The sequence below is a fragment of the Abramis brama genome, assembly GCF_963993115.1.
Source record: "Abramis brama genome assembly, chromosome: 1".
Classification (NCBI taxonomy): Eukaryota; Metazoa; Chordata; class Actinopteri; order Cypriniformes; family Leuciscidae; genus Abramis; species Abramis brama.
In genome coordinates this window covers 35,367,859-35,386,364 of record NC_139963.1, presented here as the reverse complement: position 1 = coordinate 35,386,364, position 18,506 = coordinate 35,367,859, and the positions used below count along the sequence as shown (strand labels likewise).

At 37.9% G+C, this 18,506-nt stretch overlaps 2 protein-coding genes across 2 annotated transcripts in view; one reads left to right on the top strand and one right to left on the bottom strand.

The window, feature by feature from the left end:
* The first annotated feature begins 7,986 nt into the window (after positions 1-7,986).
* b9d1 (B9 protein domain 1) lies at positions 7,987-10,384 on the top strand. The gene is made up of 7 exons (XM_084086475.1): positions 7,987-8,186; positions 8,301-8,369; positions 8,645-8,753; positions 9,343-9,439; positions 9,543-9,605; positions 9,909-9,976; positions 10,122-10,384. Exons 1-7 carry the CDS (start codon positions 8,124-8,126, stop codon positions 10,247-10,249), a joined length of 597 nt encoding a protein of 198 aa, XP_083942601.1. The 5' UTR covers positions 7,987-8,123; the 3' UTR covers positions 10,250-10,384.
* Positions 10,385-10,984: 600 nt separating this feature from the next.
* The window catches only part of epn2 (epsin 2), a 28,573-nt gene continuing 21,051 nt past the window's right edge, over positions 10,985-18,506 (bottom strand). Inside the window, exons 5-9 of the mRNA XM_084086461.1 lie at positions 17,552-17,678; positions 15,926-16,093; positions 15,684-15,773; positions 14,717-14,914; positions 10,985-13,771 (exon numbers count right to left, since the gene is read on the bottom strand). Coding sequence (XP_083942587.1) covers positions 13,395-13,771; positions 14,717-14,914; positions 15,684-15,773; positions 15,926-16,093; positions 17,552-17,678 — 960 coding nt within the window. The 3' untranslated portion in view covers positions 10,985-13,394. The remainder of the gene's footprint in view (positions 13,772-14,716; positions 14,915-15,683; positions 15,774-15,925; positions 16,094-17,551; positions 17,679-18,506) is intronic.

Below are 18,506 nucleotides of genomic sequence, written 5' to 3'. Positions count from 1 at the left end.
CTGTCTCTCTATTGAAAGTACGGAGCAAGGTTTAGTGCACTTTGAGTTTGTATGTCCAAAACAAATTTCCCTAGGGACAAATAAATTAATCTTGAATCTTCCCGAAAAATGTGGAACACGGCACAACGCCCAATACTCATATTCTACATCTCAATTCAGAGGCTGCATCCTTTGAAGGACGCAGACTTCAAAGGCCACTCCTTCGAAGGCCACAAAGGTCGGAATGAGTTAAATGTTGTAAAATGGGATGGTCTGGAGGATTGCTCTTGTCACCTAGGAACTGTGACAGCTGTCGTTGACGAGCGGCTGTAAAGTTTGCACTGGACTTTTTCAACTGTTTGAAAACAAAACAGGGTTCACAACCTGTCTAAATCTGTTCACCTTGGTCCATTTATGTACATAATAAAATAATATAGTATAAACTAATCAAATCTTAGTAAGATATAAGTCAACATTTTCATTTTTACATTTGTATCATTAGATATTTAAGTAAGCTGGAACCCAATACTTATATTTAAAAGTGTAATTTGGCAATGTCTCTCAAAAAAATCCTGTCGTCACTGGAAGAATAAATTCTGGGGTAGACAAGGCCACGAAGGACCAATCTGTTGTATCCTTCATTTCATGGGAAACGAAGGATGCATTTGGAGGAGCCTTCGAATTGGGCAGCCTTCGTCGCGCCGCGTTGACACAGTCGGCCTTTGATTTCACCCTCACATGCAACATAGTTTCCTTCAAATGGAAAACCATAATTTAAACAGTGAATTGAAACAGTTAAACAGAAAATTGTTGAAACAATTGAAGTCATTGGGGTCCAATGTTGTTTTAACACTGTACAGGCAAAATAAAGAAAGAAATAAAATGGAGATTTAATTTTTTCAGGTTATATTAGTGTTAAATAGAAGGAAGGAAGTCATTCAGGTTTGACATGAGGGTGAATTTTCATTTTTCTATCCCTTTAACAGATTACCAAGGTCACCAGGTTTTACTGGAAGAACTGAAGAAAAAAGGCATTTCATGTGAGAGTTATGACATATACAAGGCACAGAGATTGATTTCCTTTGTCAACTGCAATACCTTTTCACACGGCCCAGACACTGCTGCTTGGCAGCCTCCAACTCTCTTCATCATACGCAGCGAATATACAACTGTGAATGAAATCTGTGAAATAAGTCACATGAGTCATACGGCAGTCTTCAATCAAAACTCTCTGGCATTAAAACTCCCACCCCTTCCTCTAGACTCACCTGCTTCCATGTTCTTTTCTGCCGGGATCTGGACGTGTCAAAGCTTTGACCCTGTTATACTCGCTGTATTAAATAGACCTGTTATGTAACCATTCCACTAGCAAATTAAATTTTTCAAAAGATTTCCAATCACTTTCATTTCAGGGCCAATGAGATTGTCCCCTTTAGAAGCGATTGTTGTATTTGGAACGGCGTGTGTCTTGGATTTAGTTCTGTAAAATTGAGATGCAATCATTTATGTGGATACATGTAGCTTCGTTTCTTTGGATTTTCACAAAGATATTTACTCTCAAAGTAAAAGCTCCCTGCATTGTTTAATTTTCATCTTTATTCAAAGCTGTTTTCATGCTGCTTTTACGCTGATAGCTACACAACCTATATGATTGTTTAACTCGTGCTTCAACAATAAAAGAAATACACATTAAAGCCGCTGTTGTAAACAACACCGCAAAATGAATGAAGCGCATCTGAGTCCAGGTACTAAAGAGGAGATAAACACTGAGGGAGAGATGGATTTGTTTGCAGTGGCTTTTCAGTAACAGCGTGAGGTGTGGAGGAGAAGAGAGGGGTAGATGCTGACAGTGTTTGTTTTCACCAGGGACTGCTGAATGCATTATTGCTGTGAGACACACACAAAAACAATGCCATAGTACAGTAAATGGTCCGGTTCTTTACCAAACCAGTAAAGAACGCAATTCAGATTAGGGTTGCAGTGATTTGCTTTCTTTTTCAGATTCTTCTCAGAGGTCTTATCTAACAGAGGCAAAATGCTGCAGAGTGGTCTGTTTGTGAGTCTCATGCCAGCACTTCACTGTAGAATGCTTAATAGCGGCTAGTGCAGTGTACACAGTGTTCAAAACTGGAATAAGCAGAGACCTGTCTGAGAGCAGAGAAAAATCCAGCCTCAAAGCAGACTTTCCCTCTATGAAACCAGGCTTCAAAGTAGGCAGGCCATGTTCGGTGCAGGCTCTGCAGTTCCTGAAATATAGATTTCATCGCCTATGGGATTCTGCCTACCATTTCTTATTATACACTTCTTCTTTAGAGTTAAAAATCTTCTGCAGTAATGTTTATTCTTCAGCAGGCTTTCAATATTTACAAATGTTTATCGATACACCTCCAACTGCTTTTTATCATAATTTAAATATACAAAATTATACAACAATAATAATAATTATTAAAACACATACTGTATGTTAAATAAATATTATACATATTTGCATATTATTTTATTATAATATTATTATACTGTGTATATAACTAAATAATGTACACTATATGCATAATATTTATTTATTATATGTATTATTTTATTATACTTAGCTGCCTATATGCATATAATAATAATATTAAATAAAATATATTTATTATCTGTCATAATTGCTTCTAATTTAATTTGTATTATTGTTATAAATATGAATAATAATATTTATTATATAAATATGAATAAATGTTTTTAATGAAATAATATACAGTGAGGAAAATAAGTATTTGAACACCCTGCTATTTTGCAAGTTCTCCCACTTAAAATCATGGAGGGGTCTGAAATTGTCATCGTAGGTGCATGTCCACTGTGAGAGACATAATCAAAAAAAAAAAAACAGAAATCACAATGTATGATTTTTTAACTATTTATTTGTATAATACAGCTGCAAATAAGTATTTGAACACCTGAGAAAATCAATGTTAAATATTTGGTACAGTAGCCTTTGTTTGCAATTACAGAGGTCAAACGTTTCCTGTAGTTTTTCACCAGGTTTGCACACACTGCAGGAGGGATTTTGGCCCACTCCTCCACACAGATCTTCTCTAGATCAGTCAGGTTTCTGGGCTGTCGCTGAGAAACACGGAGTTTGAGCTCCCTCCAAAGATTCTCTATTGGGTTTAGGTCTGGAGACTGGCTAGGCCACGCCAGAACCTTGATATGCTTCTTACAGAGCCACTCCTTGGTTATCCTGGCTGTGTGCTTCGGGTCATTGTTATGTTGGAAGACCCAGCCTCGACCCATCTTCAATGCTCTAACTGAGGGAAGGAGGTTGTTCCCCAAAATCTCGCAATACATGGCCCCGGTCATCCTCTCCTTAATACAGTGCAGTCGCCCTGTCCCATGTGCAGAAAAACACCCCCAAAGCATGATGCTACCACCCCCATGCTTCACAGTAGGGATGGTGTTCTTGGGATGGTACTCATCATTCTTCTTCCTCCAAACACGTTTAGTGGAATTATGACCAAAAAGTTCTATTTTGGTCTCATCTGACCACATGACTTTCTCCCATGACTCCTCTGGATCATCCAAATGGTCATTGGCAAACTTAAGACGGGCCTTGACATGTGCTGGTTTAAGCAGGGGAACCTTCCATGCCATGCATGATTTCAAACCATGACGTCTTAGTGTATTACCAACAGTAACCTTGGAAACGGTGGTCCCAGCTCTTTTCAGGTCATTGACCAGCTCCTCCCGTGTAGTTCTGGGCTGATTTCTCACCTTTCTTAGGATCATTGAGACCCCACGAGGTGAGATCTTGCATGGAGCCCCAGTCCGAGGGAGATTTACAGTCATGTTTAGCTTCTTCCATTTTCTAATGATTGCTCCAACAGTGGACCTTTTTTCACCAAGCTGCTTGGCAATTTCCCCGTAGCCCTTTCCAGCCTTGTGGAGGTGTACAATTTTGTCTCTAGTGTCTTTGGACAGCTCTTTGGTCTTGGCCATGTTAGTAGTTGGATTCTTACTGATTGTATGGGGTGGACAGGTGTCTTTATGCAGCTAACGACCTCAAAAAGGTGCATCTAATTTAGGATAATAAATGGAGTGGAGGTGGACATTTTAAAGGCAGACTAACAGGTCTTTGAGGGTCAGAATTCTAGCTGATAGACAGGTGTTCAAATACTTATTTGCAGCTGTATCATACAAATAAATAGTTAAAAAATCATATATTGTGATTTCTGGATTTTTTTTTTTTTAGATTATGTCTCTCACAGTGGGCATGCACCTACGATGACAATTTCATACCCCTCCATGATTTCCAAGTGGGAGAACTTGCAAAATAGCAGGGTGTTCAAATACTTATTTTCCTCACTGTATAATAAAATAATTTTGTAAAGTTATATTGCAGCCCTATAAGGATTACAAGGAGAGCAAGCCTGCCCATTATATTGCAAATAACATATTTTTAACATGGCTTTTATTTAGTGAAAATTCTGATTAAAATTAAATTATAATCCTCACACATTAGTGCAAAGCACCCAACTATGATGTCATTAGTGATCGGTGATCAGTGACCTGAGGTTAAGCTCAGATACTAATCAATACTGAGAACATATATCATCACTTTTTACTGCCCATAAATTATTCAAGTAACTCTAAGGTAATATGCGCTTCTGGGCAGTGGCACAGTAGGCCAAACATAAATTAAATGTCATAAGGAATGGAACATAATTTAAACGGACATAGGTTAAACGAGGTCATGATGACTACTCAGAAATGTGTAGTTAAATTTGATCTGTAGAGTCAGAGGCCTCACCCTCAGCAAATGAACTTCCCTTACCTTCAAATCGCTCAACATTTTTCTTCATATTGTTAAATGGCAGACAGGTTATATTCATGATCAGTCCACTTTTCTTGTTGCAGACAGTTCCTACAAATGAAGCAAACATACACAAAGTCACTTATGCTCACCAAAGCTACATTAACTTGCTAAAAATACAGAAGAAATAGTAATATTGTGATAGATTATTACAGTTTAAAATAAGTTTTTTATTTTTATATTTTTTGAAATGTTATTTTTTTCCTGATGGCAAAGCCGAATTTTCAGCATCATTACTCCAGTCTTCAGTGTCACATGATCCTTCAGAAATCATTCTGATATGATGATTTGCTGCTCAAGAAACATTTCTTATTATTATCAATGTTGAAAACAGGGTTCTTTTGATGAATAAAACTTCAAAAGAACTGCATTTGAAATATAAATCTTTTGTAACATTATAAATGTCTTAACTGTCACTTCTGATCAATTTAACTAAATTAAATAAAACTACATTTACTTTAAAAAACCTTAATGACCTCAAACTTTTTTCATATAAGTTCTAATCCTTCCTGTGTTATATTTCCTGTCTAATTTCAGATCAATCCGAGAAAATCAGTAAACATCAGTTACGGTAATGCCCGAGACAAAACCATTTATGTGCTCCTAAAAGAAAATTCATTCTTTTATTATTTATCAAATGGAAAACCTCTAAAAGCCTGGGTGGGGAAGATTTATTCTGCACGCAAAATTAGGGCGTGGTCACAATGAAAGAGCCCTGATCCCTGCCACAAGAGTGGGCTGCTGTAATTTGACACGAGCAGATCCACGGTGACCCCCCCATCTGTCTGACACGGGCCATTATGCTGTCACAGAGCTGCACTCCAGCTAATGGAGAGGCAATATTAATGATCAGACCTCATAATAAATGGCACTCTGCTTTCTGACCATGATTGGAGTTTGGAGGAAAGGACATGAATCGATAACAATTTTACATGACATACATTGAGGCTGTGTCTCAGCTGAGCATTTCAAAGACACTCATATAACCTGGTATTTTCAGATGCAGGTCAGGGACTGCACTAATATCTTGAATACCTTGAATCTGAATCATCCTAATTTTCAAAGAAAGTTTTTATTTTTCAAGTAAATAAAAGACAGTTTAACAAATTAAATTTTTTTTTTTTTTTACAACATTACAAAAGTGCCATGTCACTGACCCGGATGAACCAATGCTATTATAAGCTCTTTCAAGACTAAACAATGGAGATCACTTGTCTTTAAGAAAACACAAGATCATCTTTCGGACCACCAACCAAACCAGCCCAGGGCACATGACATTTCAATGACATTTGCTATGGTGTGGACAGTTGGTGCATGTTTGGGTGACACTAGCAAAGGTCAAACAAACAATCAGATGGACACAGCTATTCACATAATGTTGAGAAATTTCACAACCAAGCATTTGTGCTATGCTATTAATGGAGGACAAGAACAATACGCTCAACCTAAAAGCCAGATGGGTTGGGATTGAAAAAAAAAAAAACATGCCCCACGGAAATGACTGAATGACTCTTTATTTCAGTCCTAAAAAAGGGAGACACAGGTCCCGTAGAGGACTTCTAAGTAGTACAGAAGTCTATTGCTATAAATTGTGACTGTGTGTCAAAGACCTGGTCCCAGAGAGGGAGAAATTGGCAACAGACGAGGACAGCTCAAACTGGGACACTGTAGGGCCAAAAAGTGACAGGCAGGTCTTCATCTAGGTTAAAAAAAAAGCTTGAATCAGTTTACTGGGGTGTAGAACTAAAACACAGGACTGAGCCCTAAATTCAATCCATGGATTTCTCTGCGGAATGTTGATGCAGATGTTGTCTCACTGGGACTTTTCCATTTTTGCTTTATTTCACGGATGTCTCTTTGTTTTTCCAGTGTCAAGGTCTCGGTGTCTGTAATGCGGCCTCACCTCAGCTTCCCTAAAGCTGAGAGCTTTGCACAAGGAAAAATGCATCCAGAACAAACAAAGTGCAGAGTGATTTTCAATCAACAGAGAGGGTGAGAGAGCAATTTAGTAGCCTACTTGCTTAGATCATGTAAGGGCAGAGGGGTTTATTGCTTGAGGTGGTTATCCATTTTGCTCAGGTGAGAAAACAGTGATTTGCCATTGGTTGGTTGGTTTATTATTTTAGCTGCTGTTGGAATTTATACTAGATATATTAGCAGACACAGACAGATCTGGCAACCAAAAAAATGAGGTGGTTAGAAATCTCTTGACCTCTTGTTGTAATTATATACTATTTCTTTCTTCTTCGCTGCAAATTGTTTCCTTTGCAAACCATAGAGTTACATTTAACATCCAATATGGCCAAAAAATTTTATGAGGTTTGTAAATTATTTCCATAAGAAAAGGGGAACCAGTGTGACAAAAAACACACTTGCACATATATATAAACAATGGTCTACATGGACATGTCTGTGAGAAACCAGTTATTTAAATCATTTAAAAGTTTTGTCTTTATAGGCCTATGTATTATCTGTGTGGAAAACAATCAAATTAAGTTGTGTGTGCCCAACATTTTGACTTGTAGTGTATCTATGAATGTGGAATGTTTATTTTTGCTCTGGAAATATAAACCCATGTTTATCATGCAAATAAATTATTCTCTTGAGAGAAAGAGCTAGTTTCAATCGGTTTCAATGCAGGAAACCGGAAATCTTTATCCATAAAACCGGAAATTGCATTTTGCATTAGAAATTACTCCTAAATAGGCCCTAGTAGCTGCATCCGAAACCACAAACTTGACAAAAGAAGTAGCCTATGTGATGTCCAAATTCATAGTAGGCAACTCATAAAAGATTATGCAAAAAGTATCCAGATGACCTACTTCTTCCGGCGAGATTCTGAAGTGTGCATATGATGGACATTTGCTATCCATGAGGCCACGGGAGAGGATTTGTGAAGCGACGTAACATGGAAATGACAAAATGTCGAATGTAGTAGGCTACTTCTGGATTAGGCTACATTCATATTATATTATAACTGCTTTTTATTTATTTGTTGTTGCTGTCGTGAAGTAATGACTTATTCAAAATAAGTACCTACTCAAGAGAATATGCGATTTCGGACGCGGCCCCAATTTCATGTCCACGACAACCACCTAGTGGAAAAGCAATTTACAAACGCGTTTTGTCTAGCAATTTTGGACCTTTTTGCCTGCCGTACTGAAAGCGTCCATAGCAGCCAGAGATCTGTTGACAACGGGAATCCATTAAGTTACAGCTAACCTGATATTTTAATGCAGCTAGGGTCGTTTGGTGTGATTTAAATGTTTTCCAGGGTGTTAATGGTGTAAAAATGACCTCAAACAATCCAGCTGTTTTTCTTCTCATGATCAACGGGCAAATCGAAGCAGCTGATGTAAGTTAACAGTGATTTATAGAGGCCGAGTTTGATGCAGTAAACTGTGAGAAGCCTGTCGTTAACGTGTGTTAATTTGATTAATTAACGTTACATGTCGTGTTTTGTCTAAAGTTCCCAGAATGTGATGATCTGTACTGCAAGTATTGTTTTGTTTATGGACACGACTGGGCGCCCACATCAGTGAGTGACATCAACCTAACTTACATTACTTCCTTTTGTCTTACAGTAACGGAAATCAGGGCTATAACATTTATATATTAACATGTAATATATTCAGCATTTAATATGTAACTTGAATAATGATATTATGTCATATATTACTAAGTAATTGTCATCTTAATGAAGTAGTGATTCTTTTACAGTTTTATTCGCAACTACTCTTCTTTAGTGACATTATTTATAAACGTTTGTATTATTCTCATATGTTCAACAACAGTAAGTTTGTCTTTTCCCAGGGCTTGGAAGAGGGCATTTCTCAAATAACATCAAAAGGTAGAGGATCTCAGAGTTTGGTGTGGAATTTCCCATTGGACATCACATTCAAAAGCACAAACCCATTTGGCTGTAAGTGCACCTTGTTTTGGTTGAGTCAGAGTAATATGCTTGCATTGTATAGAGAGGAATATTAGTCTGAAGATCGGCACAAAATCTGCTATGTCATATATTGTAATGCAGCTTAATTGTGATCACTATATGTGACCCTGGACCACAAAACCAGTCTTATGGGTCTTTTTTTTTTTTTTTTTTTAATTTTATACATCATCTGAAAGCTGAATAAGTATGCTTTCCATCGATGTATGGTTTGTTTGGATAGGACAATATTTGGTCGAGATACAACTATGTGACAATCTGGAAAAAAAATCTAAATATTGAGAAAATTGCATTTAAAGTTGTCCATTTCTGTTGGCAATTGTGCTGCATCCACTCACAAAAATAAATGTTTGATATATTTAAGGTAGGAAATTTACAAAATATGTTCATGGATTGTGATTTTTACTTTATATCCTAATGATTTTTGGCATAAAAGAAAAATCGATAATTTTGACCCATACAATGTTTTGTTGGCTATTGCCACAAATACACCCAAGGTTATACATCATACATATATTGCCACAAATATCAGGTTAGCTTTTCACATTTTCTTTTCCTCCAGGGCCCCAGATTGTAGTTAGTGTGTATGGCCCCGACACCTTTGGAAATGATATTGTGAGAGGTTATGGAGCCGTGCACATCCCGTTTACACCTGGAAAGTGAGTCACTCTGAGATTGTGGTGTCGTAATGTAACAAAAGCAGCCAGCATGCTTGAGATGTGTCTGAAATGTACAATTACATGTGAATGCTCTCTGTTCCAGACACACCAGGACCATTCCTATGTTTGTTCCGGAGTCTACGTCAAGACTGCAGAAGTTAACAAGGTTATAACTCATTTCTCACATATTCTAAATTATTTACTGCTCAGTGTTTTACACGCATTTAAATGCAGACGTATGGCAACATTTTAAATGTACCCAATTTATTATGCACCAGCTTAGGGTTGTGATCTGAATTTAATTTCTTGTTGCCCTTCCCTTTTGTCCTCAATAATTGATATGAACTCGAGTTGTTTTAGTTAAATGTGCAACTTGTATGACAGTTTCAATTGAGCAAGTACATTGTAACTTGAAAACATTGATTTGCATGATAGGCCCTGTATCTAGCATGTTTTATCCTGTACTCAGTTGGCTGATGGGAAGGCGTCCAGAGTTCACAGATCCCAAGGTTGTCGCTCAAGGAGAGGGAAGAGAAGGTAAACTTTCATTTAACCTTTGACTTGAAATGAAACCTTGCAGTAGATGCTGACCATCTCTTATCATAGTGAGTCTTCAAAAATTGTTCTTCTGCAAACGAGTGTAATTATGAGCCAAAACTGATGCAGTTTTATCTATTTGCAGTCACAAGGGTGCGCTCACAAGGTTTTGTCACGCTACAGTTCAACATTGTGACTAAGGACATGAAGAAGCTGGGTTATGACGCCACATCAATAGAACATTCACCTGCAAGAACACCGCAGCAGCTTTGACAACCTTAAGGATCTTTTTTGTATCTTAGTTGCTTTATTCAGTTAGTTTTGTAGCTGCTTTATAACTACACGTTATATTGTTTAATCAGCTTTGTATGTTTTTAAATAAAATGATCTTGTTTTGTTTGTCTATAAGTCTCAGCCATTTCTGACCGAAATAACTCGGCTTGTCCTTAATTTACACGCCCGAGTTTCATTCCAATCTGCAGATTTCATCTTAGGGATGGTCATTTTTCAAAAAAATATTGCATGCTAATATTCAGGCTCATAAAAATCGAATATTTATTTAAATGACGTTTAACGAGAGTTTTTTTTTCACCATTTCTTAAGCTTACGATTAGGCAATCTTACAATATATCTTACGGTTTTCTTTTAGTTGAAAACATTAAACAATGTGTAAATAAAAAATATAAAAGAACAAAAACATTTAAGCTCAAGAACTCTAACCCTAAGCATTCTAGTACACCCCAAAAACAAAATCAATACTTCAAAAAAGGGCATAATAGGACCCCTTTACCTTTAACATTGTTGTTACTTGAAAAACAAACATTACCTGAGATAAACTAAAAAAAGTAAACTTATTTTATTTCAGTTAGTCCTCATTTTCATTTTGCTAACTTGATGTACTAAAATAAATAAAACTGAAAAACTATTACATTAATAAGAAATATACTAGTTCAAAATACAAAAAAATGTGATATTGGCGTGTTTACTAACAGCATGAAGAGACAGATCAAAAGTCATTGATACAATTTATTTGTTTGACCACTGCAGCTACAGGTCCTTTATCACTTGCTGTGGTTTAGATGGCAATAAAACAATCACTCTTCCTGTGACTTTCCTACAAAACCATTACACAGAAATAAGGTACACAACAATATGTTACAATAGAACAGATGATAAATTATATTATACAGTTATAATGCCAACAAGTTGAGCACATATCCATAAAAAGCAGCCTGCTCCCAATAATATGAGACAGTTTGGTAAATACACAGACACAACAACATGGAAAAATAAAATGTTATGCATGTTCACAAGGTTAGTCCTCCACAATAAATGCATAATGAGTACATAACAGAAGAACGAGTGATACACGGCAACAGCAAAACAAGATGGCCGAGACTAAATGAGCAAGATATCGTATGGATTCAAAAGTCAAACTAGTCTGCATAATCGAGTACAGTGATGTTCACTAGCAGGGAGTCTTGTTTAGCAGGATTAGAGCCTGCTTAAACCATCGTGTCCATCAATAGCGCATTAAATACATCTTAAAGCTCTCTTAGCCACAACCACCCCCTAAAATGCCTGAGTATGCCTGCAGATTATTTACCATAACACACCCAGGCTCTGCTACAAGGCTGCACATGGTCAGTACTACCACAATATATCCAGCAGAGGTCGCCAGCTCACAGATGAGAGAAACCGTAGAGTCCATACTCTAGTAATCAAGAAAACAAAAGCAGTAATATTGATGATAATAATATGGGAACAACTGAAGATAGATAAACGTGTAGTCAGTTAGAAAACGGCCGCAGCTCTGCATTTAAAAAGGACAAGCAATGTCACTTTGGTAACTACTATTCATCTTGTGCTTAACTCGTTGAATTAAAAAGTGTAGACATAGCAAGCCACACGACACGTTCTTGCTTTAAATCGACCGCTAATTGTGATATCGAACGATTCGTAGTCTAGTTTAAGTCTCATTTAATGACAAAACCGTGGCCAAAATAAACTCATTGGAATACAGAACAATGCAATTGAACCACAGGGGTCTAGCTGCAGAAAGATGCATAATGACCCCTAACATACATTTACACCACATATTCAACAACAAAAACAACCCTAGAAAATAGATCATACAATCTATTACGGGACCCCTCCCACACTATGACCTGTCTTAGCATCTCCGCTCATTCACGTAACACAACAAGGAAGTTAGCTTTCCATACAGAACAGAGGATTTTGTTAACAACAAGCTTTGATATACTTTTCTCCAACGGAAGCAGTGATTAGTGATACAGCTGTTGGTTATAACAGTAAGATGCATTAGGACCTGATGAAGATAAACAAACACAAAATTACCTCCCGTTTCCCTTTTCTCCATCCACACGCGCGCACATAAATTAAAAACCGTAACTGAAATGATCACATTTCAGGTTGTTGGATACTCACAGAGAAGCTAAGCGGATGAATTCAAATCATTAGTATCGATTAGCTGTGGAAATATGGAGCTGTGCAAATAGTGAGCTGTACTGAGTTGAAAGAACCCATTCACCCAATAAACAACATCTTGGGATTGTAAAGCAGTAAAAAACAGGCTTCGGTATAAAAGTTGAGCCGTATTATGATATGCAAACCAACTCCCTGTCATGCATTAAAAAAAGAAAAAGGAAGAACGAACAACTCTCCACTTCAGTATGAAGTTCATCTTTCAATGCATCAGGTTTAAAACCATTCACACATGCAGTTCACAGACTCTCTCTCTCTCTCCTAGTCCTCAGATTTGCTCGTGTCTTAGTGAACGGTTTCCCATCTCGCGCTAAGGACTAACGGTGGGCAAACAGTCAAAGGAAGATAGATCAGAGCATGTGCAAAATCCCTGCTTGGAACATCAAAATCATTTCCATGTAAACTGATAGAGAGTCCTCTAAACTGTCTACTTAAGCGTACTGTAAATACACATAGTGTATATGCACTGCGTAGAACGTACAGGCTGCTTGGATTAAAAGGGTTAGAGCTTTATCTAGCACGCTGCTCGAAAGATTAGAAATTAGAAAAATTAAGACAAACCAGTACTCCTAGTTTTAAGCCTCTGATTAAAAAAAGTAAGCCATCAATAAGAAGTTAAAAACAGGACCCCTTTGAACGGGAGAGGAAAATCTCCTAGACTCTGTATCGCTGATGGTTTCTTTCGAGGAAATTTAGAAAAGAATACCAAATTGCTGTATGGTACCAATCTCTGACAGGAGAGGAAGGGAATCGCCTGCCAGTGTAAAACCTGTAAACACCACTGCTACTCCCAAAAGTCTCAAAATAGCACACCGGTTTTGGGGGAACACAGCCAACTATGTTGTCTATACCATAGAAACGGGGATGGGAGAGAGATTTGCGTGGGTTTCGGGGAGGCAGCCTATGTTGTTCCTCACAATAAGAAGGGGTTGGTTGTGCCGCCGGCTTGTGTTGCTGCGCCTGTGGGCGGCAGCCCTCCGCTCATGAGCGGCTGGGGCATGGACATGGATGCTGGGATCCCCATGCTTGGCATCATCTGGCCCACAGGCCCAAGAGGAGCCATGCCGGTCATGGGTACCATGGAGACGGAGCCGACTGGGGGCAATGAGGAGAGAGGCAAGGGCTCGTTGCTCCTCTGGGCAATGCTGTTGAAGGCCTGCCCACTCAGGCCCATCATGGGACTGACTCTCATCTGGTTGAGGGTGGGCGGCTGTGGCTGGTTCACCTGGAAGGGGTTGACTTGAGCTGCAGTTGCAGGCGCCGGAGCCGAAGCTGCTCCTGAGGCTGAAACTAAACCAGTGGGAGATACAGGTGAGCTCGTTGCTAAACAAGGGCTTTTAAAATCCAAATTTAAGGCTCAAGAACCGCACAAATAAAATGTCTATTTAGAACAAATCGATACAGTCTCAAAATAAATCATGCATATCAAAAACTTTTACTTTGTTAAAAGGCTGCTCAACAAGGACTTTATACTTCTTATTAGCAAAACGGGTAGTTTAAAAGCTATTTTAAAATATGCAAGTCATGTTTTATCCAATATGTAATGAATTTGGTTTATGTACCAATATATCAATACTTAAAGGAATTAGAGGTCGAGCATTATTAGATTTTGCTGATACAATAATAATGTGTTTAAAGATAGACAGATTATTGCAAAACTAGTAAAACCTATATACTGAATGTTTGTTTAAGCAAAATATCTATAATAAACAGAAAAAAAAATATGCATAAAGCAGAAAAATAAAAAAATAAAAATAGAAATAAGACTTAAACTGGGACTCTTATTTTGAAATATATACATACAGTATCACGATTACTGATATAAATGTAAGACCTCTCAAAACAATAAAGGAACACGCCGACATTTTGGGACTTTAGCTCATTCACCGTATATGTATACAGTTAGAAGATGGCTGTGTCTCATGTGACCTTGTTATTTGTACACGCTGTGACTATACAAATAACAACATGTATATAGAAAAATGTTGCCGTTATTTTGTCACTTATTGGGAGCAGTATGCTAGCTGGAGCAGTTTACCTCCAGTCTTTGTGCTAAGCTAGGTTAGCGGTGGGTGCGTGTCACAGAGTTACGGCACACACAGAGATGAAAAGGGTATGTATGGACTTATCTAACTCTGGGGGATACGGTGAATGAGCTAAAGTCCCAAAAATTCAGCATGTTCCTTTAAGACTTTTCTTAAACCATTAAGAAAACATGTTACTGGTGAAGGGTACCTCCAGCAAGGAAGGGGTTGGAGACTGGAGCCTGCTGGAGAGGCTTGCTGACCAGAGAGTCTAGGTTGACAAGAGCGGCGTTGGGACCCAGGAAAGACTCTGGAGTTTTTCTGGTTGGGCCGCTCGGTAAGTCAAACAGATCAGAGCCTACAGACAAGCTGGTCTGTGATGGCAAGGCAGAGCTTCCTCGACCATCACCTGCGAAAAGCATCACATCCTCATGTCATTCCCAACAAGAGACAACTGGTAAACTGTAGGGATGCATTGAAATTCTGGGCTGAATCCGAAACTTCAGAAATGCTCTTCTCTAGAGTCATTTTTTCTAGCTATCTAATGAGTTTATGGACATTGAATAGCTTTCTTGAAGTAAATGTAAAATTAAGTGACATTGTAAAGCCTACAAGCTGTTTTATTGACATCTTTCTCTATTGAAATACTGATTGAGCGAATACATGAGACAGGATTAATTTCTGTAAGCTGTAATGTATCTTTCAACATTCCTTATGGTGTTCACCCATATTTATTTTGTGCTGTAACTAGTAGTAAAGAGGAGATGAGATGATCAGTTCATGTGCACTTGATCAGTGCTGCCACTTGAACTGAGGCGCTACAGTGATCCTTCACAGGGTATTAAACAGTGGCAAAACCACATTTATTGTTTGAATTTCATAATAAAATCGACAGAATTTTAAAGGTGAAACTTTGCTTCATATTAAAAGTAACAAAGTGTTTAGCGATTATTGAATGGCAGGTGCGCTACAAATATTTTGTTAAGTTTTGTTCATGCTGCACATCAACAGAAAAAAAGCTTTAAAAAAAGTTCAACATCAACAGACTAAAGATTTTAGATTTGAGAAACCATATCATTACAATTTAAAATAATAGCTATTTCAACCGAAAACTTTTGGTAACCGAAATTCCAGTGCATCCCTAGTAAACCGTAGTAGTAGAAGTGGTCAGCATTTACCTGTCAGTGCTGAGGAGCGAAGACTATCAAACTCAGAGAGGTCCTCCCCGGAAGTACCATTTGGTGCGGAAAAAAGATCAAAGCTACCGACTGAGGGAAATGAGAGATGGTTGGGATTAAAAATAAAGAAAGAAAGCCTTTAACTTATAAAATACAAGACATTGAAAAGATTCCAAATAAAGAGAGTGGCCTTATTTCCTAATGTAACAAATATATTTTGAACTTGAGTTTTCAGAGCTCACCTGTGGCAGGAGCTTTGGGGCGGGTGGCAGGAACTGGGCCCCAGGGATCAGCAGCTGCAGGAGCTGGGGTCGACCCCCAGGGGTCACTGCTCTTCAGAGGAGTGACTGAGGAAGAGGCACTGGGAAGACCCCAGGGATCCACAGGAGCAGCTGGCTTAGGGGTGGCACCTGGAAGATACACACAGATGTGTTAGGTAACTGACAACTTGAGTAAAAACTACAATGAAAAATCACTGCCACTATCCTAGTCGAACACTTTTAACAATAAATAAAAAAAAATAAAAAAAAACCCTGTTGAGACTCCCAAGTCGCAATGTAACTGAAGTAGCGTCAGATTTTTTCTTCCATATTGTGACATAGATCTGAGTGAAATGGATGATGGAGAAAAAATAAAATAAAAAGTAGGGCAGGTACTTCTTATCCATCACTTGTTGATTAGTTTGATCTAAATGCTAGCTTGTAGTTGATTTTAATATTGTGACTGGGTTTAAGTGGACTTAATGATTGGAGAAGTTCAGCATAAGCTACCAGAGAGAAGTCTGTCGTTTCACTGGAAGGTCAAGCGGACATTTTGATTAAAAAAAATTCACAATAAGATACATTTAGAAAATAAATAAGGTGAATTTCCATTTCATGCTGTGTTTAAGTAATTTGCACCCATTTAATTATATCCAAAACGGCCAGAGAAATTCTATTTTATAAATGGGTGTGACAGGTGATGCAAGTTAAATGGGAGTGAAGGTGACCCAATTATGAAATAAATGCAGTCACAGTTTTTGCTGTTTCCTCTTCCAAAAGACACGTACACCTGCCTCAGACCTTCTCTCCATTCGCTTCATGACTTCAGTCTGGCTTAATTTTCGGAACATTTGCAAGAGATTAAGAGAACTGGGCTGTTCGAAGAGGAACCCCTTTACAGACTCTGTGCTCACTCTACCAGTGCAGATCTGAATACTGAGTCTCTTTTGTTTTGAGCACACTGGAATGCACAACTACCGGCCTAGCTACATTACTGAGCTGCCACGAAGAGCTACAGGCACAAACAACATTATGAAATAGAGCCTGTGGGGGGGGGGGCCCTAAAAGAAAAGGGAGCTTTTGGTTAACAGGTGGTCTTCACATCCTGAGCATTGAGGGTTATTTTTTTTTTATATGTGACAAAATTAGATGCAAATCTGCCTTAACTTAGTATCATATCTATTATGCAAATGATTCTGGTGAGAAATAATTCACAACAGGAAGCTGATACAAGCAATAGTCAATGTGATATTATTAGCCACAGACAAATGTGATCTTGAACGTGAAGGGTGTTTGAAACTAGTTGTTGCTGTGTATGTGCCAGACTTCAAGATGATAAAACTAAAAATAGTGTTTGTGTTAGGGCTGGGCGATATATTTTCCTCATATCTCAATATTTATATATTTGCACCAAATTGGTTTAAAACTGATTTCTGATGTTAAGCAGATGTTTGAACTAAAATGTAGATATAAATGGTGACAAAACCAGGAAGGATAGTATAACAAGTCTAATGGCCAACCAAAAGTGCATTATAATATTTACATTGCTATGATATTTACAATCTTATTTATATTGTCCAGCCCTAGTTTGTGCGCGTCTGCAATTACCGTAGGACTGCCAGGGGTCTGAGGCGGGGCCTGCGGCTGCAGCACCTGCTCCCCAAGGGTCCGCAGCTTGATCGGCAGGTCCCTTGAGAACCGGGTCAATCAGATCCATCAGAGAAGACTGTGGAGGCTGAACACACAGTGAAAGAGATAAGTGCCCACAATTACATCCTACTGACCAAAACAATCACACCAGCTAGTCAATGTGAACTTGGTAGCCAATCTCCTGTAGCTCAAACAGTAGAGCGTTGGCGCTAGCAACGCCAAGGTCATGGGTTCGATTCCCAGGGAAAGCAAGAACTGACAAAATGTAAAATGTGTACCTTGAATACAATGCAAGTCGCTTTGGATAAAAGCGTCTGCCAAATGCATAAATGTAAATGTAAATGCAATCGGAAGATAAATACTCACATTGAGTAAACAAGTCCGCAAGGAAAGAAAGGGAAGATTATGTTAATTGAAGAGATTTAAAAAAAATGTTTTCTGATGGCATTACTTAGCTAAAAGTAGTTTTGTGGTAAAACATTAAAGTCAGACCACAGGAAAAAAAAACAAAAAAAAATGAATGTAGGCCAAAAAAGTGATTAAAACAAATTCAATATTTTTATTCAGCATGGATGCATTACATTTATCAAACAAATGTATTTAGTTTCAACAAAAATATTGAGCAGCACAAAAGTTTTCAAAATTGATATTAATAATAATAATAATAATAATAATAATAATAATAATAATAATAACAACAACAACAACAACAGTGTCTATTGTATTTACACTAAGTGCAAATATCCCACCTTGTTGGTAGAGGCTATTTACACTAACTCCGCCCACCAAAGTACAAAAAACACCTGTGACTTGTCAGATACTATTGAAGCGACCAACCTTTTCCCATCACATTTCAGACTGGAAAGGCATTTATTTTCAATAAATATAAAGAAAATATGTAAAAAGTGGAATT

Bases quoted from the DNA above. Each gene is read 5' to 3' on its own strand.
- b9d1 (XM_084086475.1), top strand. From the start codon at position 8,124: ATGACCTCAAACAATCCAGCTGTTTTTCTTCTCATGATCAACGGGCAA. The intron at 8,370-8,644 runs GTGAGTGACATC...GTCTTTTCCCAG, and splicing joins ACGACTGGGCGCCCACATCA to GGCTTGGAAGAGGGCATTTC. The intron at 9,606-9,908 runs GTTATAACTCAT...TCCTGTACTCAG, and splicing joins AGACTGCAGAAGTTAACAAG to TTGGCTGATGGGAAGGCGTC.